General features: G+C 39.8%; 1 protein-coding gene and 1 pseudogene across 2 annotated transcripts; one reads left to right on the top strand and one right to left on the bottom strand.

The window, feature by feature from the left end:
- On the bottom strand, positions 1 to 21,053 carry CASP8 (caspase 8, apoptosis-related cysteine peptidase). Of its 2 annotated transcripts, XM_006889082.1 has the most exons (8): positions 20,749 to 21,053; positions 16,426 to 16,531; positions 15,520 to 15,658; positions 15,367 to 15,411; positions 10,675 to 10,739; positions 7,228 to 7,369; positions 2,476 to 2,977; positions 1 to 136 (listed from the first exon to the last, which is right to left on the bottom strand). In XM_006889082.1, the coding sequence occupies exons 1-8, from the start codon at positions 21,051 to 21,053 to the stop codon at positions 1 to 3; spliced, it is 1,440 nt and encodes a 479-aa protein (XP_006889144.1). The 2 variants fall into 2 exon arrangements, with proteins under 2 accessions (XP_006889144.1, XP_006889145.1); XM_006889083.1 differs by lacking the exon at positions 15,367 to 15,411.
- On the top strand, positions 9,528 to 10,111 carry LOC102847067 (annotated as a pseudogene).
- Positions 21,054 to 25,537: the final 4,484 nt, after the last annotated feature.

Genomic DNA, 25,537 nt, shown 5'->3' with positions numbered 1-25,537 from the left:
TCAACTAAGAGGAAAGAACAGCTTTTTTCTCAGTGTGAAAGTGGGTTGTGGCATCTGTTTCCCCATGTTTTTCTTGTCATCCTTACTGCTCACTTCATAGTTCACTTCTGTCAGGATGGTGAGAATATCATCGCCTCTGAAAAAGACAACAACATCATGAAACAGGGTGAGAGAAAACACCACTGAGCTGTTTTATCTACTCTACTCACTAATGGTTCTTCCCCTCCAAACATAGGGATTTGAAATGATATCTGGCTAAGTTAAGACTATGGTCTCTGAGTGACACAAAGAGTGTGTGCACAGCTGAGACCTATAAGGTTGATAGTTCAAACCGTGTATCATCACCATAGAAGAAAGACCTAGTGATCTGTTTCTATAAAGACAACAGACAAGAAAACACTATGCAGCCCTGTTCTTCTCGGGAACAACTAGGACTCCACGAGCTAGAATTGACTCAATAGCAACTAGCTTGGGTTAATTTGTTGTTATTTGTTGGTTTGTTTTTGGTGTTGGGGTTTTTTGGGGGGAGGTCAATATTGCCCAGATAAAGAAGTCATTGTGAGTTTAATCAGTCACTCAAAATCAACTCAGAGCTGATTCGTAACTTGGGTTTCTAAGTCTGTAAGTTGCACAGGAGAAGATTGCCCATCCTTCCCCCACAAAAGCACTGGCGGATTACAACCATCAGAGAAGTGAGGCCTTTGGGTTAGTTATGTGAAGCAGGACCCTAGAGCTCCCTAAAACATAATAACTTATCCTAGTAACTATCAGAAACCACAATGTCAACATTAGATTGGATTTCTCTCCTTCCTGACCTTTATATAGCTGTGTTCCATGAACTATGTCACTTGGTTCTATGATCTCCTTAATGCTCCCAAGACTTTAGCTCAGAGGACATTGCTTCTGTGATTTATCTATGATCCTGTCAAATTTTGTTGTTGTGAGCAACAGAATCAATTCCAACTTTAGCCGCCCTGTATGACAGAGTAGAAACCACATAGTGTATCCCTAGGGCACCATCTTTATGGAAGACGATCACTAAGCCTTTTCTCTTGTGGAGCTGGACAATAAAATTGGATTTCCCTGTCAGGGACCTCGCCAAAATACTGAAGAGAAAAGGTGTCAGTTTGAAGACTAACGTGTGCCTGATTCAGGCCATGGTCTTGTCAATCTCTTGCCATGTATCTGAGGGATGGGCAATGAAGAAGGATGATAGGAGAAGAATTGATGTCTTTGAATTGTGGTGCTGGACAAGAGTACTGAATATCCCATGGATTGACAAAGAACAAACAGAAATCTCCTGGCAAAGGTGTAGCCAGAGTGCTCCTTTGAGGAAAGGATGGTAAAGATCCATCTCTCATACCTTGAACATGTTGCTTGGAAAGGGATATCATGCTTGGGACGGCAGAGGGTAAAGTGAAAGAGAGGAAGATTCCCAATAAGCTGGACTGATGCAGCAAATCGGAGATGGTGAGGATGGTACAGGCTAGGACGCTAGGACACAGCTCAGATTTGTTGTTCAAAGTATAGCTGTGAGTTGTACTAGATTTGATAGCACCTAACAACAATAGCAAAGCCTCAGCAGCTCTCTCAACTTTTCGTTTTAATTTTTACATTCATACTTGGCAGCTAACCCCTAGAAATTTGCAGGATTCATGGTCTCAGTTACTATAGGAAACATCATGTTGATAAAGGGTTGTCCTGCTATAGGAAATTTTCACTTTACATATACTCAAAACATAATGAGATATAAAACTAGAAGGAACTTGAAAAGGATTCTTTGGTATTCATCTGTTAGATGTTTGTGTGTACTAGGGTAATCTGTGACATAAGAAACTGTTATTTAATAGAAACATATAAAGTACAAAATGAGAAAATGATATTGTTACATATTTCACAGTGTCAAAACAGTTTGACTCAGTGGGAAGATAAAGGCTTACTACTCTTATTTCTGGTGAGAACATTATCTCCTATGATGCACCAAGAAGACTTGAGGTTAGTTAGTTACTATGGAATTTTTCAGAGTTCAAGAATGTTTAACCTTGGAAAGGTTATTACCTCCTTGGAAAACTCTTAAAATTAAATGGGCTGACTCAGTGACGATCCTACCTAAAAGAGAGATGGACTACAAACTTTACCATTCTGTCCAGCTCTGTGATAGCCTGATTGTCTTTGAGGTATAGAATAATCCATCCCTTGGTAAAAATCTTCCATCTATGAAATATGAACTAAAGATGTCTTTCTCATCTCTTGCCACCTCTCAGTTTGCAGATGAGCTGGAAGGTATATCCATCTAGCCAGATGATCTACTGATTGATATTTAGAGATTAATGGAAATACTCCCTTGGGACACAGATCTGATCTGTTACTATTAGCCATAAAGCATTTGGAAAGGACTCTATACATAGATAGTCGTGGTCATGGGGAGATAACTAGTGTAACACTAATAGGTAAATCTGGACAGACAAATATTACCGAGGACATCTTTCTGCCAATCTCTTGCAAAGTGACTGGATATACCAGGTCCCCTCTGAGGTACTTCGGTAGGAAACGTAGTTGTTCACAGTGGCCATGCCCAGCAGGAAGTCGGCTTCAGCTGGAATGTAGCTCTTCGAAGATGAGAAGGTTGTTTCTAAACTGATGTCCTGCTGTTTTGAGTCAGTCTCAATAGCTATACCTTTCTGGTAGTTATCCCCCTGGCAAGCCTGAATAAAAAAGAGTTTGGGCTTGCCTGCAAGGGAAGGGCACTCTGAACCAGTGAAATAAGAGGTCAGTTTAGAGATGGAGGCCTTCTGACCATCGGTGCCATAGACGATGCCCCTGTCTCCATGTGAGAGGATGCAACAGATGAAGCAGTCTCTTTCATTGTGGTCCTTTTTTTGGTAGGATTCCAAAATTGTAAAGATTCTTTCTGCTGTGCAGTCGTTATAATGTACAACTTCAAAATGAAGATTACTAAAGGTCTTTTCCAAAATGTCTGAAAAGTGAAAGAAGAGAAACTCTTACATTTTAGCACTGTAAACCAATCACAACCCAGAGCATTTCTCAAAAAGCAAAACAAACAGCATCATCTCATGGTTGTTCCATTAGAAAGGACTCACCACTGACTCCCCATTAAGTTTCAGAGGCTGTAAATCATGTGGAGGAGATTGTCTGTCTTCAAGGAGTGGCTGATGGATACAAACTGCTAGAGAGGTACAGCCTTTGGATTAGCAGCTAAACTCCCGATGGATTGTGCTATGAGAGCTCCTACCAGTCTAACAGTGATCAAATAAGAGTTCAGCTCCAATACTGCATAACTCCACTGTTCTAAAACAGGATTGACATGGGGGCTGGGGGAAAATTAAGGAAAGGGGCAATAAATAATCAACACTGCATTGGAACTGATGAGGGAAAGAACTGTTTAAAAGGAATATATGATTAGGCATTATTTTTATGACAACAGTCCAGAATAAGAAGTGCATAGCAAAGTGGAATGGGGGAGGGTTGTGGATGGGGAGAGAGAAAATCATGCAACAATGAATGAATATTATATATTTTAAAGTGAACTGGGGAAGGGAGGGAAGAAAATGTGCAAGAATGAATGAATGAATGAAAATGCAACGTTTCTGAAAACTCACTGTTGGTGGTAGTGTAAAATGATGCAATCACTATGGAAGACTGTATGATGCTTTCTCAAAAGTTGTAAATAGAAATACCATTTGACTCAGCAATTCCACTACTGGGAATTTACCCTAAAGAAACCATAACTGCCACACAAGCAGATATATGAACACCCATGTTTACTGAGGTTTTGTTTGCAATAGCAAAGAACTGGAAACAACCCAACTGCCCATCAACAAATGACTGGATAGAGAAGCTCTGGTATATTCACACAGTCAAATACTATGCAACATTGAAAAACAAGGAGCTCATGAAATATTATGCAAAATAGATGACCCTGGAGGACATTATGCTGAGTGAAATATCTCAGTCAAAAAAGGGCAAATATTGCATAGGGCCACTGTTGTAAAACAGGACTGACATCAGGATTGAAGGAAGACAGAAAAGGAGGGATATATATTACATTGAAACAGATGAGGGAAAGAACTGTTTAAAAGGGATATATGAGTGGGTATTCTTGTCATTACAGAATTCCAGAGTGAAGGCTTCATAGTGGAGTGGACTTGGTGGGAGGGATTGCATAACAATGAAAAAGGTTTTCTTTTTCTTTTCAAGGAGAAGAGTGAATTGGGGGGAGGGGTGGCAGGGAGAAAAAGGCAACAATGAATGACTGGAAACTCTAAGTCTCTGTAAACTTTCATTTAAATTAATTTTTAAAAAATTACAATTTGAAAAAAAAAAGGAATTCAATTACAACTCACAGAAATCCCACAGGACTGAATAGATTGGTCACAGAATAGATTGGTGTTTCCAAGGCTGTAAATCATTATGGAAACAGGCTGCCATAGCTTTCTCCCACAGAGGAGTTGGTGGATTCAAACTGCCCACCTTTTGGTTAGCAGTCCAATGTTTTAACCACTGAACCACCAGGACTTTTTTTTAAGACCAGCCTTGATATTTATTGCTACCAACTGAGAACATTACCAAATCATAAGGCAAATGAAGGGGAGACAATTGTTGACTTGAATTTGTCTACAAAATGGATAGAGACTATTATTCAGACTTACTATCAAACTTTTTTTTATAATTTTTTTATTATTAATTTCAATGAAAATTTACAGAGACTTTTTGGATTTCCATTCATTCATTGTTGCACTTTTCTCCCCACCCACCCCTCCCTCCCAGTACACTCCCCTCTTGGAAACATAAAAGAAAAATTCTTTCATTGTTATACAATCCCTCCCTCCAGGTCCACTCTGTTATACAGCCTTCACTCTGGACTCCTGTAATGATAAAAATACCTAATCACATAACACTTTTAAACAGTTTTCTCCCTCATCTGTTTCAATGCAGTGTACATTACTGAACCCATCTTTCTCAGTCTCCTCCCAGCCCTGATGTCAGTCCTGTTCTACAACAGTGGCAGCATGCAGTATTTGTCCTTTTGTGACTGAGATACTTCACTCAGCATAATGTCCTCCAGGGTCACCCATTTTGAATAATATTGCATGAATTCCTTGTTTTTCAATGCAGCGTAGTATTCCATTGTGTGAATATACCACAGATTTTCTATCCATTCATTGTTGATGGGCATTAGGTTCTTTCCAACTCCATGCTCTTGTGAACAAAGCCGCGATAAACATGGATGTGCATCAAACTTATTTTTAAAACATATTACTTCTATAATCAGAAAATATAATTTCATAAAGAGTATATCTTCATTGTGATGGTTATGTGCTTTTGCGATGACTCTGACTCACAGTAACCCTCTGGACACCAGGTCAGGATCCTGCACTGACTCATGCCATTCTCATTATCTCTGATATACTCAAGCCTATTGTTACAATCACTGGGTCAACCCGTCGTGTTGAGGGTGTGTATAGTTAATTTACACTAAATGTTTGGATGTGACTCAAGTAGTTAGCTCTCCTAGTTGTTCATCATAAAATATAAGAACAGGGACAGGTGTACCCCCACCAGACCAAATCAGTCCTGGACCAAATAGAAAGAAACAACTGCTAGAACTGTACTGGAATATTATTTAAAGAGATACTTAGTATTAGACAAATAAATGTCCATGTCCTTCAATACCAAGATGTATGATGATAAATGACATAATTTCATAGGCTTTGTAAAATCTTACACTCTGCTTGCTTAAATAACAAGTAAATTATTAACAAAGGTGATCTCAGAGATGATTATTATTAGTTTATATTAATTTTCTAATGTGAAAAATGTTGTTACCAAATGTTCTGACTTTCATTAATATCAAATGAACAATTCCTAAAATCAGATTATTTCTATTTAGTTATAGCTATTTTTATATTCCTATGCTACAATTTGTTAAAATTGAACTCCTAAATTGTCAATCTGAGCTTAAACAGGCTTTGCAGAAAGAATTTTTAGTTGGTTTGACATTTGAAAATATTCTTTCTGTGAAGGATCCATAATACCTGTTACACCTAGCCTAAAGGGCTTGGGAAATTGAACTGCTAGCCCAAGAATCCAATTTCGACTCATAGGTATCATAAAGGACATAGTAGAATGGCCTCATTGTGTTTCCAAGGCTAGGAATTTTTATGGGAAAGGATTGCACATCTTTCTCCCAGTGCATGTCTGGCAGTTCAACCAGTGACTCCATGTAAGAAAGAAGGACCATTTCTTCCCACAGGATTCCCAGCCTCACACCCCAGCTGGAGGGTCAGTTTCGGGCAATGAGTTTAAGGGTTTATTTGGTTGCTTCCCACCGCCCCTGAAAGTGTAACTTTTATAAACACATTTTACATATGATCTTGAAACCAGAAAAATTTTTTTCATTTAATGTCCAACAAATTTAATAGAAGCATTAAATACTTGCATCTACTTCTTATTTATCAACTATCTCTTTCTTTGACATTCTGCATTTACAACAATAGTAGAAAAATTCTTTTACAGATTAACCAGATATGTCTGGCACCTAATATCAAGGTGTGAACTGAGAGTAATGTTGACTGTGATAGTTAAGGTTATGTGTTAATTTGGTTGGGCTATGCTCCTCAGTGGTTTAGCAGTTATGTAACAATGTAATTTGGTAATAACTTGTCAATTAAGCAATGATGTCACTATCTTCCAGTTTGTAATGTGATGTAGCCTTCTCCTATTTTTACATGCCAATTTTTGCATAATGATCTACCTTTGGAACTTAAGTGAGGAGTAGGTTTGGTTGAATTAGAAATAAATCTTTTTGCTAATTTCAATCATAAACCTTTCAGTAAGATTTAATATTTTTATATGTTGTTGTTGTTATGTGCCACCGAGTCGTTTGCGACTCATAGCGACCCTATGCACAACATCCCTAAACCCTGCTCTATCCTTGTGCCAATCGCACTGTCTCTGACACACCCATCCCGATTACCCCAGTCACTGAATCAATCCACCTCATAGAGGATCTTTTTATATACTTTGCTTTAAAAATTAATTTTTCAAAATCAACAAATAGATAAGATTGTTCTTCATATCTACAGGGAAATGTGTCCTTTTCTTGAAATTTTTTAAAACCATATAACTCTATTGGTACAAATCTTACATTGGATAAAAACATAGGTATAAGAAATATTTCACTTCTCCAGTTTGGGTCAGCTTTACCTGCATCCAAGTTTGTTCCTTTTCTATCCTTAATTTTTTCAAGTTCGGGCACATTCTGGCGTGCTTCTGTAAAATCATAATTATTCAAAATCAAACAGTATCCCCGAGGTTTGCTTTGCATTCGGTAAACTTTGTCCGATATCTGGAAAACAAAAATTCAACCCAAGAGCTGACATTTGGGTCAAACACCAGAGATTTGTACAAACAACTCATAGTGAGATGTTGCTCTGACCCGTACTCCAAACTGCCTTGCCAACTCAGGGTTATTCCCTCAAGGAACTAGTTTCCCCTGTTCCTGGAGGGAGGTGCACTTGTCAAGAAGGCTACAGCTTTAATACAAGTTCCAGTGGCCAGACTGAAGCACTTGACACAAACTCTCAATCGTGTCCCTGTGTCCTGTTCATTTCCTGGACCATTTCAGTGTTAGCATCATTAGGCATTTAGTTGGAAGTCTTGAAGTAAAGAAAGGGTACTAGGCAAGTTGACAGAATTCCTGGCTCTATTACTTAATAACCATAAAACTTTGGATAAGTCACCAATCTTTTTTTTTAATAATTTTAAGGAGCATTTACAGAGATTTTGGATTTCCATTCATTCATTGCTGTACTTCTCTCCTCCCCAGCCCTCCCCCCGCCCCAGTTCGCTCCTCTCTTTCAAAAGTAAAAGAAACACTCCCTCCCTGGGACACAATCCCCCCCCCTGCACCCCTCCCGCTGCCCCAAGTACATTCCACTATGCAACCTTAATTGTGGACTTTTGTGATAATAATAATATCCCCAACTGTGCAAGAGCTAAGGAATGCCAATAGAAAGGCTGGTGGTTCAAAGTCATTCAGTGTCTCTGTAGGAGAAAGACTGCATGGTTCCCTAGGAACCCTGTAGGGCAGTTCTACTTTGTTCTATAAGGGTTGCTACGAGTCAGAACTGACTTGGGAGTACACAAGACAATGCAATCTGTCCTTGGCTCAGTCTTCTTTGGACATTCAGTGGGGCAATATGACTTGACAGTGCTACTTACAAGTGCCACATTATTACAGTTAATCCTCAGGTTTTAGACTGAGAGAGGCCTGGTCGGGAGCCTGATGGCAAGTAGCATTTGAGGAGGAATGGATGGGGTAACTAGAATATATTGAATTAATTACTTCTGTATAAGTAGAAGTTATTATGTCCAGACAAGAAATTATTAGCTAATTCAGTCAAGATGAGGATACAGAAACTGCAAGATCATGAATTTTTGTTGCTTATATTAATCATATTATATTAATTAATTATATTCATTGTTTTTGAACAAACATTCTTCTTAGCAGTATTGCACCGGCCTGTCCATTTGCTGTACAGAGGTAACTCGTGGTTGTTGTGAAGCTGAACACTGTAGCACTGATGTATCAAATGTGATAGTGGGTACTCATGGCGGACAGTGTTTGGAGGAGCTCCCGGATTAAAACAAGCTTGGAAGCAGGAGTGGCATCCACTTCCAAAACAGCTTGCCTCTGGAAACTCTATGAACTTGGAGAAACAATGAAAGTTATACAAGTGTCTGGATCTTTTGTTTATAGGGTTGCTAACAACAACATATTAATCATAAGTGAAACAGAAATTTTAAACATCAGGCTTAAAAGATAAGGCTTTGATGTATGATAGGGTATTATGGTTATCACAAGAGTCCACAATTAAGGTTGCATCATGGAATGTACTTGGGGCGGTGGGAGGGGTGTGGGGGGATTGTGTACCAGGGAGGGAGTCTTTCTTTTACTTTTGAAAGAGAGGAGAGAACTGGGGGGCGGGGGGAGAGGGCTGGGCGGGTAGAGAAGTGCAGCAATGAATGAATGGAAATCCAAATTCTCTGTAAATGTTCATTAAAGACAAGGCTTTGCATTTTCCAATCCTGCGGAATAGACTTTCCCACAGCTCCCTGCCTCCATCCACGGTAGCAAGGCTCCTGGAAAGAATGGCAAAGACTAAGCATGTTCCAACACACTTTGCAGGGAGCTCTGGTGGCCTAGTTGTGAGAAGCTGCTCTGCAATCCTAAAGGCATGTGGTTCAAATCCATCAGATGCTCCATGGGAGAAGGAGGGACAATCTCCTCTCCTGCAATTAACTGCCTCTGAAAACCTGCTGAAGGGTCAGCTGTGGGTGGGTTACAACTTGATGGTACACAAAAATGACAACATACTTTACCCTCCAATACTTTGCCTTTTGTTTTAAAATTAAATTTAAATTCCTAGGAAATTGAAGGATCGTATTTTAAATATTAAAAAGCCACATTTTTCTCTTTTCCGGTTACTGTGGCTCTGAGAGTCATGAGCAACAAAGTCTATCGTTACACACTTTACGAGGCGGTGCCAGAAGTCCTGCACTGGAACCAGCACAAACACAGAAAGTTTTTGGAAACTGTGGAGCTGCAGATCCGTTTGAAGAACTATGACCCTCAGAAGGACAAACAATTCTCAGGAACCATCAAGTTCTCAGTGTGTGTTCTTGGTGGCAATAAAGCCAAGACTGTGGATATTTCCCACATGGACATCAAAATGCTGAAAAAATTCAACAAGAACAAGAAGCTGGTCAGAAAGATGGCCAAGAAGTGCAGACCCCAAGAAGGTCCAGGCCTGAATAAGGGTGGCAAGTTTCCTTCTCTGCTGACTGACCCACAGTGAAAACACGGTGGCCAAAGCAGATGAGGTGAAGTCCACCATCAAATTACAGATGGAAAAAGATCTTATGCCTGGCAGTGGCTGTTGGCCATACGAAGATGACAGATGATGAACTTGTTTACAACATCCACCTGGCTGTCAACTTTCTGGTTTCACTGCTAATGAAGATTTGGCAGAATGCTCGGGCTTTATATATCAAGAAGAACACCATAAAGGGAGCTCTGGTGCCCTAATGGCCAGATGCTGTACTGCAATCCCAAAGGCGGGCAGCTGGAATCCACCAGATGCTCCACTGGAGAAGGAGAGGCAATCTCCACCTGTGCCAGTCAGATCCGATTCAACAGTACACAACAATATATATAAAAAAGAAGAAATGGAGCTCTGGTGGCCTAGTGGCAAGAAGCTGCACTGCAACCACAGAGGTATATGTTTTGAATCCACCAGATGCTCTGCTGGAGAAGGAGGGACAATCTCCTCCTGTACCAGTCAGATCCAATTTAACAGTACACACACACAAAATAATAAATTTTTTAAAAATTAAAAAATAATAAGAAGAAAAGCACAATGGGCAAGCCCCGGCATCTGTACTAAGATACAGCTCAATAAATCTTACTACAAATTAAAAAGCCACATTTCAAAACTGTCTTTTGTGATTTTTTTCTGCATTTCACAAAATTTATATTAAGTTTATGCCCCTTGTTGATTTATCTGGCAGCTAAAAAGCTAACAAATTAATACAATAATTAGCATCTGCAAAGCAAGGAGGCGGGGGAAGAAAATGGAGGCTTCCTCATACCTGTGACTTACTTTCCAGTTCTCTTGGATAGTCAGCCATTGTCAGCTTTTCCAATAATTCTTGCCCTACAATAAGTGAGGGGATACATCTGGGATGAGACATTGCAAAGAAAGTACTTTGTTCAAGAAGCACATAGCACCCAGGACAGCATCCCATCACCATCAAGTCAATTCCATCTCATAGTGTTCTCAATTACAGAACAGAACTCTCCCTAAAGGGTTTACAAGATTGTAATCTTCATGGAAGTAGACTGCCCGAGTGAGTGGTGAGTTTGAACCACCAACTTTTCAGCTGGTAGCCAAGGGCTTAAAGACTGAGCCAGCAGGGCTTGTTTAGGCCAACATAAGGTCTATTTAAAAAAATATTCAAAGACTCAAATTAAAATTAAAAGACCTTGAATATTATCTTTCAGTCCACAGGGATGCCGAAGGCTGGGAAATTAATATGCTCCTAGAAACACAAGCTGTCTTCCCCAAGGGGAGAATACAGCCAAGAAGTGCCATCAGTTTATATTTCTTCACAATGTGAGGCTGAATTGTGTGGTGTTTACCAGAACACACTCAAACTCCAAACTCATGCTGTTGAGTCAGAACTGACCCACAACTGACTTTTTCTTGAGTTTTCAAAACTGCAAATCCCACAGGAGATTGTCCATCTTTCTTCCATGGAGCTGCTGGTAGATTTGAACCACCAGAGAGGCACAACCTTTGAGTTAGAAGTGCGACTCTTGGCATACTATATCATCAGAGCTCTCTAAAGAGGCCTAGGTCAGATGAATTTGAAAAGAACCTGAACCTCTTAAAGCCTTCTATCTGGGCAAGTGTGGAGAATAGGAGGAAGGCGGGATGTGTTAACATTGCTTATCCCATCCTTTTACTAGGAGCCCTGGGCACAATAGTTAAGTGCTCAGCAATTAATTGAAAAGTTGGTGGTTTAAACTCACCAGTAGCCTTGTGGGATAAAGTACCTGGCTCTCTGATTCTGTAAATATTCCAGTCTAGGAAACCTTATAGAGTAGCTTTCTGTCACACAGAGTTGTGATAAGTTGAAGCGGAACTTGGTAGAACCTAATAGCATCAATAATAATGAACAGAAAGCCATCCAATATTTTCTGTGCACACAGAGAGATGGAGAAGAGAGGCACACAAAGCCATAGTGAAAATAAGATTAAGGTATTAATACTTATTGGGTGATGGGACTGCTGAGTTTAAAAATAGTCCTCTAAATTTGAAATAATGTTGTGAAGGAGGCAGTCCAAGATGGCAGCATAGTCTGAGGCCTCATAATGTCCCTTGAGGAACAAAGACTCGAAAAAACAAGAGGCTCAGTTATAGAGGAAATCAGAAACAAAGCTCAAGAACTGGACTAAGGGCCAAGTAGATGGAGAGACTTTATAAAAACAATAGACACAGATAATTAAAGATCATTAATACCTTGCCAGCTGAATCTATGCATTGCTACCCGTAATAAGACAAAGCAAGGGGTACTCCCGCCCAAAGCCCCATCATCACCTGGTGTAGCCAAGCAGGAATGAATCTGAATCTCTTCTTGAAAGCCAGGTTGCAGTACTCCATGTCCTGCAAAAGTTAAGTGCATTCATCCCATTTACTATGCTTCTCCAGTCCTTCCATACCTGAGGCCCAAGAATCTGCAATGCTTCATCCATTCCCCTGCAGGCCACCATGGTCTGTTGGCGCTCATTATAATTCAGCTCCCTGAACTAAAGGCCAAGGTCCCACAGAGCAATGGTACCAGCTTCTCTGCCCAGCCACTAGTGTGGAGGACACACAGAATGGTGATGCCCATTTCTAATTCTAGCCACTGGCTGCAGGAACTCATGAACCAGAGGTTCCCACCCATGCCCACGCACCCACTCCAGAGCCCCACAGACCAGTAGTCCTTCCTGCTCCCTCCAGCCACCTCTGTTGGAGGTCCAATTACCACATCTAGTAACCAGAGGCATGTTCCTTTGGTGACTACCTGTAGACTGGTGGCATTTCCCCTCCTTGTACTTCACGTCTTACAACCAATGACCTCCACCCACTCCAACCAGCTCCCTAGCCCACCCTCGACCATTGGTGAGAGTTTTTATACCATCTATCCAGTGACTGACAACCCTGGCACCCTTGCTCCAACCAACCAGCAACTGGCAGAAGATGTACAACACTCAACCCAGCAGCCAGCAAGAACACTCTGCACCCACGCCCACAGAAGGCTGGCTGGAGAGTCATATCACCTCACCAACAATGCTAGCACCATCCTCAGTTACCTCGCAAGATCAGCATATATCTGCATTCACATACCCAGCTGTTGTCCTGCCCTACAAAGACAGGAGAGCTCTAGGCTAGCCAGAATAAAGGCCAGAGTAGCACACAAGATCTGCCAGTTGGACATAGAAGAAAGCAAAACAAAACTAAAATAAGGATGTATCAGACAAACATGTAACAAATAAATAACATTTCAATGCCTCAGAGATCACTCATGCTATATAATCACATTAAAAAGCAGGACAGGACGACCCTATCAATAAAGTTTCAGAAAGCCTTCCAGAAGAACAGGTAATGGAACTACCTGACATGGAAATTAAAAGACTACTATATAGGATTCCCCAAATGATAAGAAAAACACAAACAAAAACAAAAGAAGCCTGGACAAAATTAAGGAAGACACAAAATGATAGAGAAATTCAGGAAAACAATAGAGGGGGGTAAAAAAAAGTCAAGATAAATGGACAATTAGAAAAAGCCATCCAAAAACTGCAACCAGAAAACAAAATTATTGAAAATCAGATTTCAGAAATATACATTAAGGAGGACATATAAGCATTGGAAGATAGTGAAACAGGGGGTGGGGTGGGGGTGGGGGATTCCCTAGAAGACAATGTGTTGGGGGTAGGGAGAATCAGAAGAAAAAAATGAGCAAAGTCTAAAAATTATGTGGGGACTATCAAGAGGGGAAATTTACACACAATTGGGATCCTAAAATGTTGTTCCTGCTGAGTTAGAATTGACTCAGAGCTGACCCTTTAGCAGGTTTTCAGAGGCAGTAAATTGCCTAAAGGGACACTGTCCATCCTTCTCTGGTGGAACAGCTGGTGGATTTGAAGTGCATGCTTTGGGGATTGCAGCTCAGCTTCTTACCACTAGGTCACCAAAACACCTTTCCAAAATGGCCAAAAAGAAAATAAAAATCAGAATTATTGAAAATTAACTGGCAAAAAGACTCCCTCATATCACAAGGTGAGGAAGGATAGGCAAGTTCCTCCCGTGTGGATTAATGACCTTCTGGAGGTCAGTTATGGGTCAGTTCTGATTTGATGGTACACAACAACAACAACAACAACAATATTATAAGAGATGAACAAACTCTATAAAGGATAGTCACCAAGACATCATAATCAAACTCATCAAAACCAAAGACAAAGAAAGAGAGAATCCTGAGAGCAGCTTAAAAATGAAAAGTCACCTACAAACAGGAGATAGTATGATTCAGTTCTGATTACCTGGCAGAAGCCATGAAGGTAAGAAGATAATGGGTTGAAATATATTAAATCAGAAAGAAAAAACTGCCAACTAAAAATTGCAACCCAGAAAAACTATCTCTCAAATGTCATGGTGAAAAATAAGTACATTTCCAGATAAATAGAAAATAAGGGAATTTGTCAAAAGCAGATCAACCTTGTAAAAAATATGAAAGGGAGTTCTCTGGAAATTTAAAGGGAGTCCTGCAGACAGACAGCCAACAACATTAGACAACTTGAGGGCATTAGACAAGTTGAGGACAGCAAGATACCAAACCAGTTAAAGATTTACCAAAAATCAAACAAAGTTAAAAGACTAAAAACCACGAACCAGAGACATTAACCTGTAAATGATAACAATATCAAAACAAAAAGGAAGAGTAAATGATGTATTTATAGATCACTTACACAGAGAGGAAGTTAAGGAGATATTGAGAAATGTTTTTAAAATTGAATCAATTTAGACTTATCAAAGACAGTTCCAACAAATAATATCAATAGATACATAGGTAGACAGGAATAGCAAAGATATGTGGGAGGAGTGGAAGGGAACCTGCCAATCTGCATCATTTTATAGTTAGAATGGCTTTTTAAATAATTAAAATGTTTGTGGAGATTCTTGTGATTCCTTTGTTCTTATTTAGCCTGGTTTAGGCAGGTAGGAAAAAGGACAAAAGACTGAATTTCTTCTTTGGGATAAAAAGAATAATTGGAGAGTAAGCATGCAGATGATGCAGAAAGAATAACTCAACTCACATTCAGCCTAAGAATCTTTGTCGACAAGGAAAAATTAAGCTGGTCTTAATGAAGACATCAAGGATGTAACCAACGGGTTCTGAGGATTTCTAGAGTTCAGTTCATTGTTGTTCTTAGTTACTGTTTAGACCATTTTGACTCGTGGTGATCCCATGTGTGCAGAGTAGAACTACTTCAAAGGGTTTTCTAACCTGAGACCTTTCAAGACCAGATTTCCAGACCTGTCCTCCAAGGTCCCTACAGAGGAGTTTGACACAGGTGACTACAAGCAGCCACTGAAGTTTCATCCGGATGTTAGGAGAGTAGGTCCTTTAAGATGGAGACAGAGTAGAAAGTCTATGAAGCAAAGCAGGAGAATATCTGAGAAGAAATGAAATAAATCTTATCTTTAAATAAAACTTATCTTTAAGTATTACCATTTGAAAATCCATCTGGACTTCTGTCAAGGGGCATTTCTTGTTCTGAAGTAAAAAGACACCCCCCCACACACAATATTTTATTAGCAACAATGTTGACATAGAAGATTTTGTCAAATTTAAGAACACATTTTGCTTTCATGTAATTTCTACCTTTCAGTAAGTCTTCATAATCATTGATCTTCACCAGCAAGCTCTTATTGACTTGCTCACAGATTGTTTTCAGGACGTCCAGTTTTCTTTCACTCAGCAGAAGCTTCTTCTCCATCTCTATGAAAAGATCGAGCAAGAGCTAAAAAGGAGAAAAGTAAAGGTGGAAAAAGACTGGACTGAGTGATACTGGCTTTTAGAGAGCATTTTTTTTTTCTCTCCCATTTTCTCCAAACCCAAGGCTTTCTTCCTGAAAGGGAGTGCTGGTTTTATAAAGTCAACTGATTAGTCAGGATGTAAAGGGAGGACAGTTCTATGTTTTCTGCCCCAGATGGACTCTAAAGAGAGAATAAAAGAGAAGCCATGCCAGCTGTCACTTAGTCTAGTCCCCAGGCGAGGTGACACCTCTATGTGACAGCTGAGAGGTAGCCTGAGGCGCCTGGCTGAGATATATAACAAGCAGTCTGGGGCCATGATGACAACCTTGAGACTGTCTCACACTTCAATCTTTTGTCTCTGGCACCCAACCCATTCCTAGTCCTGACCTTCCTCCTTTAACCTGCCTCAGTTCCAAGTTTCAGATTGTTTCAGGAACTGCAAAAGTAATGACAAATCTCTCACATTCATTGATACCTGTCTTCTGGCTCATCAGGGCCCCATGTTGGACTGTGCCTTAAGGGAAAACCAAACTTTTCTCCTTATTCCTCATAATTAATGTAAGTAGCAACTTAACAGCCTTCAAAGAAACTATATTTACAACACCTATGTCTGCTGACTTTCTTCTTCCCTGGTTAAAAAGTGAGAATCCAGGTTGCTTGTCCTTGAAAAAGCCTCCCCTTCAAGCATAGAAATCCCCACTACCTGACTAATTCCCAGGAATAGGGCTTGGCAGGATATCAGTCTTACCACGTTGTCATCATCCAGTTTATTTTTTGGAATATCCTTGTCCAAAAAAAACTTAAAAGCCTTTAATTCCTCTTTGCTTACGTCTTCAAAAATCTGAAAAAGCATAACCCTGTGGTAGGAAAAGAAGACAGTTTAGACTTATTTCTTAAATAATATGCCATTTGTACCGGCTCACAGTAGACTTTATTCCAAAGTCTTTCCTTTAAAATAAAATTATTAATGACACTATGTATGATTTGAATGCTTAGAAATGTGATGATTCCCACATTTTGTTGGAGATGACACTATTATCTACATTTTAGGGAGGTGATCAGGATTAAACAAATAAAATGAAATGAAAAATAAATATCAAATTAATAAAGTGCTTAAAACAATGGTTGGCACACAGAAATTGGTGCTGTTGTGGACCATCGACCCGCTCCAGAGGGTTTTCAGAGGCAGTTAAAAGCACGGGAAAAAATTTCCCATCCTTCCCCCACTGGGCAGACGATGGATTTGAACCACATTTCTTTTGGATTACAGCACAGATTCCTACCACAGAGAGCCCTATTAGCTGTGTGTGGGCAAAGAATGAGCAATTGCCTCTGAAAACCTGCTGGATAAGTGTTAAAAATATTTTACTCTGAGTTGATTCTGGTTCGTGATGAGCCCCGTGTGTTACAGAGCAAAAGCGGTCCATGAATCTTTCTTTAAATACTTTATACTGTGATTTGAGTGACATTTTATACAACAATTTGGTTTTCCTTTCATTTGTTTGTTTTATCATAATAAATACAATCTCCACATTGTAACAGCACTTTTCCTGCACCCCTCCTTGTGATTTCTATTTCCATTCATCTGTCCACTCTATCCCTTTGTGCCTTTTGAGTTTTATCCCTTTTGATCTTGTATGGTTGATTGTTCTAAAGAGTAAGTCCCTCCTTGGTAGAGTTGTTCATTCACATTCTGTTGGAGATGATACTATAGCTACATTATAGGGAGGTGGTAAGGATTAAACAAATAAAGTTAAGTGAAAAAGAAATACTACACGGACAAAGACCTTAAACCAGTATTTGGCACGTACTAATTGTTCAGTAAGTGATAAAAATCTGGTTTTGTTCATCTTATAGGCCTTGTCTATTGTTTGGCTAACTTTGAACCACAGTGGTAAGCTTCGTTCCAGGCTGAAATTGTGGAAGTGAAGGGTCATAATTTCAGGCCTCTGCCAGTCTCTATCAAATAAGCAGGACTGACTATTTTTATGATTTTAAATTTTGATTAAAATTTCCTTACACTCTGTTCAGGACCCTCTAGTATGATTCCTTTTAGAGCAACCAGCAATGGCAGACAAGTACCATCTATTTTTCTGTTCTCTACATCATAAAAATTGAGGGTTTTGTGGTCTATTCATCCTTTGGATTAACTGTTGTTGCCACAGTTACATGTCATCAAGTAGGAACCTACTCTTAGCGGACCCTCAAGAAGGTCTTCAGAGGCTATAAATAGCAGAAGAAGAGACTTCCCATCTCTCTCCCAAGAAGCAACTGGTACATTCAAATTGCCTGCCTTTGGGTTGGTAGTGCAATTCGTTATCCATTAGGATAATTGGGATTAATTATTTCTATACATCTTCACTCTTCTTTGTTCAAGACAGGGAGAGACCCACAGTTGCCCCTTACATGTCTACTTTTAAACTTTTAAGACCCCAGTTTCTTCTCAATAAAGTGGGACACAAAATTCTGTGTTTGTAGTATGGTAATTGGCCTTCAAGGCCTTCATTTCTCCAAAGACTATGGTCTTGAGGCCCTAGACCAGCACTTGATTCCCTCAGGGCATTTGTGTATGATTAAGAAGTTTTCCTAACTTTGCCTGCTGTCGGCTCTACTATGTGAGTATATTTATAGCATATGCAAATACGTTTGTAGAAATAGCATCAGTCAAACCTATGTAAGATCACAAGTATGCATAGGATTTTCTGGAGTATAGACTCTGTGGGAGCAGGTTGACAAGCCATTCTTACAAAGCACTACTGAGTGAGTTCAAACCTCTAACTTTTAGGTCAGTAATCAAGTGCAAACTGCTTACCTCTTGCAGGGACAGGTCTCATTGTGTCTTGGTATATACTTGATTTGGAATATGCTCGTAGAATGGATGAAAAAGGTATATTTTATATGCCAGCAAACTTTTCAACATTGCAGGTGGAAAGGAAAAGATCTTTAAGTTCAAAACATTCTAACTTTAAAAATTAAACTAGAAAATTAAAACTTTTTTAAAAAAATGTGTAGACACAGAAGTTGTTCTGCATTATCTCGTCGATCTTCTCAAGGAATCTCTATCTAGAAGATTTTATATAACTCAACTCATTGCCATCAAATCGGAACCAATTCATAACTAATCCATTAGTGGATTTTCAGGGGCTATAAACTGCACAAGTGGAGACGGCCAGTCTTTCTCCCTTGGATCAGGTAATGGATTCAAACCACTCATCTCTGGGTTGGCAGCATAACTGTCTACCCACTAGGCCATCAGAGCTCTCTCAGCTTGGCTAGGATTGAGTACAATTGAAAGCTACTGTGACCCTTTTACCTTTATTATGTTGTTATTTGCCATCAAGTTGACTATGACGCATAGTGACCCTAGGAACAATAGGTCTGAACTCTGCCCTATCCTAAGACAACCTCACCTTCTCTGATTCACCTGATCCCCTTGCCACTGTCACCGTGTCAGTCTATCTCCTCCCAGGTCTTCCTCTCCTGTGCTGACTCTCCATCCTTCTAAGCATGATGTGCTTCTCAAGGATTGTCCCCTTCTGGCAACATGCCCAAGGTATATTAGACAGAGATTCAAAATCTTTGCCTCTGAGAAGCAACTTAGATTCACCCTCTCTGGGACAAACTTATTTGTTCTCTCGGCAGTCCATGGTATGTTTTAGTATAAGGTATTTTACAATAAATATTGTAATAAAAATGGAAAAGCTTATGACTTAAAAAACATCTTATTACAAAGCAATTTACTTTTTTCACTTTCCTCATTACCGAAAGTTGCTGGCTTTCATGTGCCATTGTTCTCAGAAACTTGGACTATTTATAAGATATTTATTTTACAGGAAACAATTCTACTTAGAAACCAAAATATCTACTTATGACGACTTATTTCTATATGGAAGGAAAATACATCACTTAAAAGTAGGAAGTGTCCGCGTTAGCATATTCTGCACCTGCTGGCTACTATCCAACACTGACAAACAAGCTGTGAGTTGGGATTATGCTGGCCCTTTTATTTCCAATCTCATGTGTTACAGATCTTGCCAGGCTTTTTCTTATGTGGAAAGTCTTAGTCCACATAGTCTGGTGCTAGTGATTGCCTCACATGGAAGAAGATGTGACATTTGCAAAATGCCAAGACAGTAGTAATATTGAATAAGACCCTTCAGCTTTTCCTAGCTCCGGGGCTGCTGTCTTTTAGGATTAACTGATATTTATTAATAGATTTCATTCTTTTTGTTGCGTGTACCGTCAAATCAGATCTGACTGGTACAGGAGGAGATTGTCCCTCCTTCTCCGGCAGAGCATCTGGTGGATTCGAACCATTCGCCTCTGGGATTGTAGTTGCAGCTCCTTGCCACTAGGCCACCAGAGCTCTCCTAATAGATTTCATGATTCTACTAGATTAAAACTATCCTTGATATCTCTTTTTGTCATTTAAAATCAAAACAACTAAGCTTCAGACTAGTCATGATCAGACTAGATAAGGAACATGTTAGATCTTCAGATCTCTGAGAAGGACCAGGGCATTAATGAAACCAGTTGCCATGGAGCTGAATCTTACTCACGACAATATTAAGTCTCAGAGGCAAATCGTCAGGCCTTTCTTGTAAAGTACTGCTGCTGTGTTTGAACTGCCAACCTTTAGGTTAGTGGTCAAGCCACTAACCATTCACAAACTATTCACACCACCTAGATACTTCTGTTGCTATTTACTCAAAACCTCAGACTCATCACCGTCTTGTCAGGTCAACTCCTAGCTGACCTTCCAGCTGGTCATTGAGCGTTCAAATCACACAGACAGAGACTGTACATCTATCCCCTTGGAGCAGCTGGTGAATTTGAACCTCCAGAGAGAAGCTGCCTTTGGATTAACAGCACATCGTCCTATGCACTGTGCCGTCTGAGCTCTTTCAAGTCAGTTAGGACCTCTAAATGTGTTCACCTGACTTCAATGGGATGTTTTTTCCCAGAGCCTCCAAAGTCATGCCACACAGACAATCCTCAGTAAACCCTGCCCACAAAGGTACATCCATTTAACTCACACACCTTCAGGTCACCAAACTGTGGAGGTTCTGCTCACCTGTAGGGTGAAATCTGGGCTTTGCCTGGCATTCGAAGCTCACGCTCCATCATCTCCTTAGTGACCTTAAAGTATCTGAGCAGCAGATCGAGGCTTTGAATGCGGAAAAGCAATTCCTTCAAGAAGGATGGGTTACTCTCCTCCAAAAGTCTCTTTTCCTGAAGTGCAGTGAAGAATGTCAAGGGGTCCTTAATGTGTTCCTGCTTTCTCTGTGGGATGTAGTCCAGACTCAGGAACTTGAGGGAAGCCAGTTTTTCATTGTCTAGTTGTTCCCCAATATTATGCAGAAGACTGTTGAAATCCATGATTGCTAGGAGAATGCAGTTGCAACCTAAAAGTATGTAAAAATATTTTATATTCAGCATAGACATTATCATCAGTATCATGTGCTGAATTGTTTCTTCATCAAATGCTATTATATCTGCTGTATGTCATATGTTTTGTTGTGGAGACCGTAGATAGAGTAGGGTAAAGACACACACACACACACAGAGAGAGGAAATCAGGTTCCTATTCTCAAGAAGCTTCTATTTGTTGTTGTGTGTCATCTCTTTGATTCCAACCCACAGTAACTCTATAGGGCCAAGTAATCCTACCCTCTAGGTTTCCTACTGTATATTGTGACAGCCAATTGTCAGGTCTTTCTCTCTCAGAGTTACTGGTGGGTTTGAACTACTAACCTTTTAGTGGGCAGCCAAGCTCTTAATCATTGTACCACCAGCCTCCAGAGCGGGGCATTAGGCAGCAAGTGAACTTTAAGCTTTGTGCCTCTATAGATCCTTCACTTTTAGGGTTTTTTTAAAGTCACTGCTGTCCAGCTAATTATTTTCCCCCCAGTTAATTCTGACTCATAGTGACCCTGCACTGGGTTTCTGAGGCAGTAAAATTTTATAGCAAGACAGTGTCCAGCTTTCCTCCATAGTGTGTAGACACAGAAGTTGTTAAGTGTTATCTGATTCATCTATCTTCTTATGGAATTTCTATCTAGTTTTTTTATAACTCAGCTCAGGTGGCAGGTAGCTTTGAACTGCTAACCTTTCAGCTTGCAGTCCAACATGTTACAAACAAAAGCACCAAGGCTCCTTCTATTAGGAATGTAAATATACATACAAGGGAAAGTGACAGGGTGCAGTGGTAAAACAGAGAAGTAAATCCCAATTCAGCTTCAACTTGCCCATCAGTATGTTGTTGTTGTTGTTGTTGTTGTTGTGTACCTTCAAGTCAGAATCATAGCTGACCCTTCAGTGGGTTTTCAGAGGCAGTTAATCATGTAGGAGGAAATTTCCCATCCTTCTCCTGCTGAGCAGCTGGTGGATTCAAATGGTGTGACTTTGGGATTGCACACAACTTCTTACAATTAGACCACCAGAGCTCCCCATCAGTATAAGAAGAGTTAAATAAACTATTATTCATAATTGGTGGGAAACCATTGGGCTATTAAAAGAACAGGAAGGACAGCATAGTTAGGTATGTGCAATCTCCTTATGCACTATGAAGTGGTACGTATATATGTATATGCGCAAATATCTAACAAACACACAGCAAACTGGCTTCAGCAGCTGTCTCAGGAAAGAGGAACTATCCTCTCTAGCAAATCTTTTATGCATGTATAAATTTCCTCTGTAGGTGAACACTGCATGTTTCTGTACCATAAGTAGATTTTCAATTAATATTCTAAGTTTGCAATACTGTCTTCATTTACTTTCCTTCAGTATGATTTTTGAATCTCTGTAAGCTATTCCCTGCTACGATGGACCACAATTTATATTGCCAACCCCTAATTACATTTAGGATGATTTTAAAGTGTAACTCTCCATTATACCTCTAATTATTTTCTCGGAATAATTTTCTAAGAGTAGCATAACTGGGTCAAAAAAGAATGAAACAAAACACTTTAAGGCTCTGGTTACATACTCAATAGCATTTTCTAATAGTTTATCATGAAACACCTAATAAAATCCCACCCCAGGAAGTCAGGAGTTCGCATAGTATCTAATCATCACTTGAACCCTGTCTTCTGTAAACAGTTCACCTCACCCATTTCATCATCATTGCAATAACAAAATAATGTCTTTCAAGCAATTTTTGCATCATGCTATTACTAACACTTAGAAGAGGAAAGGAGATTGAGCTTCTCCTTTTAGCCCAGGTTTTCCGGAAATACTGTGATAGGGTATGGTGTTGAGGGTTTTGCATTTGTTTTTATGTTAAGGTCACGTGGTTTGCTAATGTTATTTTCTCAAAAGTAACCACTTGCATAGAATGGATGAAGCCGTTAACTACAGGCATGCGTTCAGGCCTCCCGTTCTGTAAATAGAGAGGCCAAGTTGCTTTAAGGAATCTTGAGTTCCTGCCCAAGTTCACACACTAGAGATGTTATCAAGTCAATACCGTAAAACTTTTTCTATCTACAATCTTATTCTTTTCTGATTTTAAATTCTGAAAGTTACATGTGCTTCTTACAGAAAGTGCTGAAAAGTATAAAGAAGAAAATCACTTAGAAACAGCTCAGAAGTCATTCTCCTGATCACATGTTGGTGATTTTCTTTCTAATTTTATTCATATGTAGTTTTATATAGAAATATACACTTATCACCACAACATAAAGGTAAACAACCCAATCGAAAAATGGGCTATAACAGGATATGAGCAGACACTTCACCAAAGAAGACATTCAGAAGGCCAAAAACACATGAAGAAATGTTCAAAATCCCTAGCTCTAAGAGAGATGCAAATCAAAACAACCATGAGATATAATCTGACCCCAGTAAGAATAGCAAAATTTAACAGAAAAGCAAGCAACAAATGCTGGCAAGGTTGCAGAGAAACTGGAACTCTTATTCACTGTTGGTGAGAGCGTAAAATGGTGCAACCACTGTGGAAGGTTGTATGGCGCTTTCTCAAAAAGTTGGAAACAGAAATACCATTTGACCCAGCAACTACTGGGAATAAACCATAAAGAAACCATAACTGCCACCCAAGTAGATATATACACACCCGTGTTTATTGCGGCTTTGTTCGCAATAGCAAAGAGTTGGAAATAATCCAAGGGCCCATCAGCAAATTAATGGATAGAGAAGTTGGAATACTATAATGCATTGAAAACAAAAAAACTTATGAATTATTATACAAAATGGGTGACCCTGGAGGACATTATGATGAGTGAAATATCTCAGTCACAAAAAGATAAATACGGTATAATGCCACTGTATAAAACAGGACTGACATGGGGGCTATTGGGAAACTAAGAAAAGAAGGGATAAATAATCTCATGGCATTGAAACAGTCGAGGGAGAGAACTGTATAAAAGAAATATATGATTAGGTATTACCGGCATGACAAGAGTCCAGGATAAGAGCTGCATAGTAAAAGTGGAAGGGGGAGGGGGAGCTCTATAACAATGAAAGAACTTTTTTCCCAAATTAAAAAGCAATGGTGGGGGGGGGGGTGGGCAGGGAGGAAAATGTGCAACAATGAACAATTGGAAACCCAAGTTCTTTATAAACTTTCATTAAACTCTCAATTAAAAAAAATACACACTTATGTGAAAACATGAATTTACACAGGGACCTCGCAGCCACAGGTTTCATATAACCCAGTAAAAATGTTCACATTACAATTAAACGTTTAATATAAAATGAGAAGTATTATTTTCAAACAGAATTCAGTTCTAACTGCATTTATAAATTCATCACCACAGGAGTACAGCTCACTGAGTTTCGTGGTTTTATGTCTACTATTATATCATTTTGTATTTTTTTCCGTTTCTTTTTTTTTAAAAATGCTAAGCATGTATGTGTGTGTGTGTGTAATTGTAATTGCAATTGTAATTGTAATGAGTGCAAGCCAAGTCAGTTAGTATTCAAATTTTGGTTTCTTTGACAATCTAGGCCAGAATGACGAGGAAGCCTCCAAACACTTGTATTTGGAAACTTTCAGGAACTCCTAGAACTGCAAAAAATTTAGTTCAGGAAGTCTTCTAAATCTGGAAACGAAAGGATTCTCTAGAAAGCTCCCAGACAGACTGCAAACTCCCCCATGGCTTCCCATGTACACTCAGATAACAGCATCACCTCCATAGCAACATGGCTCACCCTTAGCCGACGAGAAAAACTCCAAAGGCGCAGGTCTTCTCCCAAAAAGCCCGGTTGATCTCGCCAAAGAGGTAAATCCTGGAGCCCACACTAAAGCAGCAATTTCTTAGGCCTCAAATCACCACCCACTTATCTGAGAAAAACCAAATGAAGAAATGAAGAACCCGAGAGAGACTTCCTGGTTGACGCAATTTCCTGAGTGCACAGCGCTGAGCCAGAAGGGTGAGCAGGCTGAGCAGAAATGCCACTTCCTAGGACAGGCCAGCTGGTGCAGGGCAGAGAGCCCCGAGCGGGAGGGTGCTCACCAGACCTGTGCTTGTGCTCTATGCCTTCGGATGAGCCATTTTGCCTTTGGGGCTCCAGCTCAGTATCTCCAGAGATTTGGACTGGATGTTAACGAAGAAATTTCCACTTTATCATTTTAGAATTTCACAGATTGTTTTCCTAAATCCATCATGAAGACCTTAATGAGTTCACTCAATAAATATATACCGAACTAAGGTCCCTTGGTGGTACTGAGAGTTAAACACTCTACTAGGAGATTGGCAATTGGAACTCATCCAATAGGAGTGGCTCGGAAGACCTAGCGACCTGCTTCTGAAAGTTCACAGCTTACAGAGCACAGCACTGTGCTCACATGAGTCAGAACTAGCTCAACAAAGGCAACTGATTTCAGTTTTTGGTTTAAGGTCTCC

The sequence above is a fragment of the Elephantulus edwardii genome, unplaced genomic scaffold, assembly GCF_000299155.1.
Source record: "Elephantulus edwardii isolate Elephantulus edwardi_28Jun2011 unplaced genomic scaffold, EleEdw1.0 scaffold00075, whole genome shotgun sequence".
NCBI classification, from domain to species: domain Eukaryota; kingdom Metazoa; phylum Chordata; class Mammalia; order Macroscelidea; family Macroscelididae; genus Elephantulus; species Elephantulus edwardii.
This window is presented reverse-complemented; position numbering and strand designations above follow the sequence as displayed.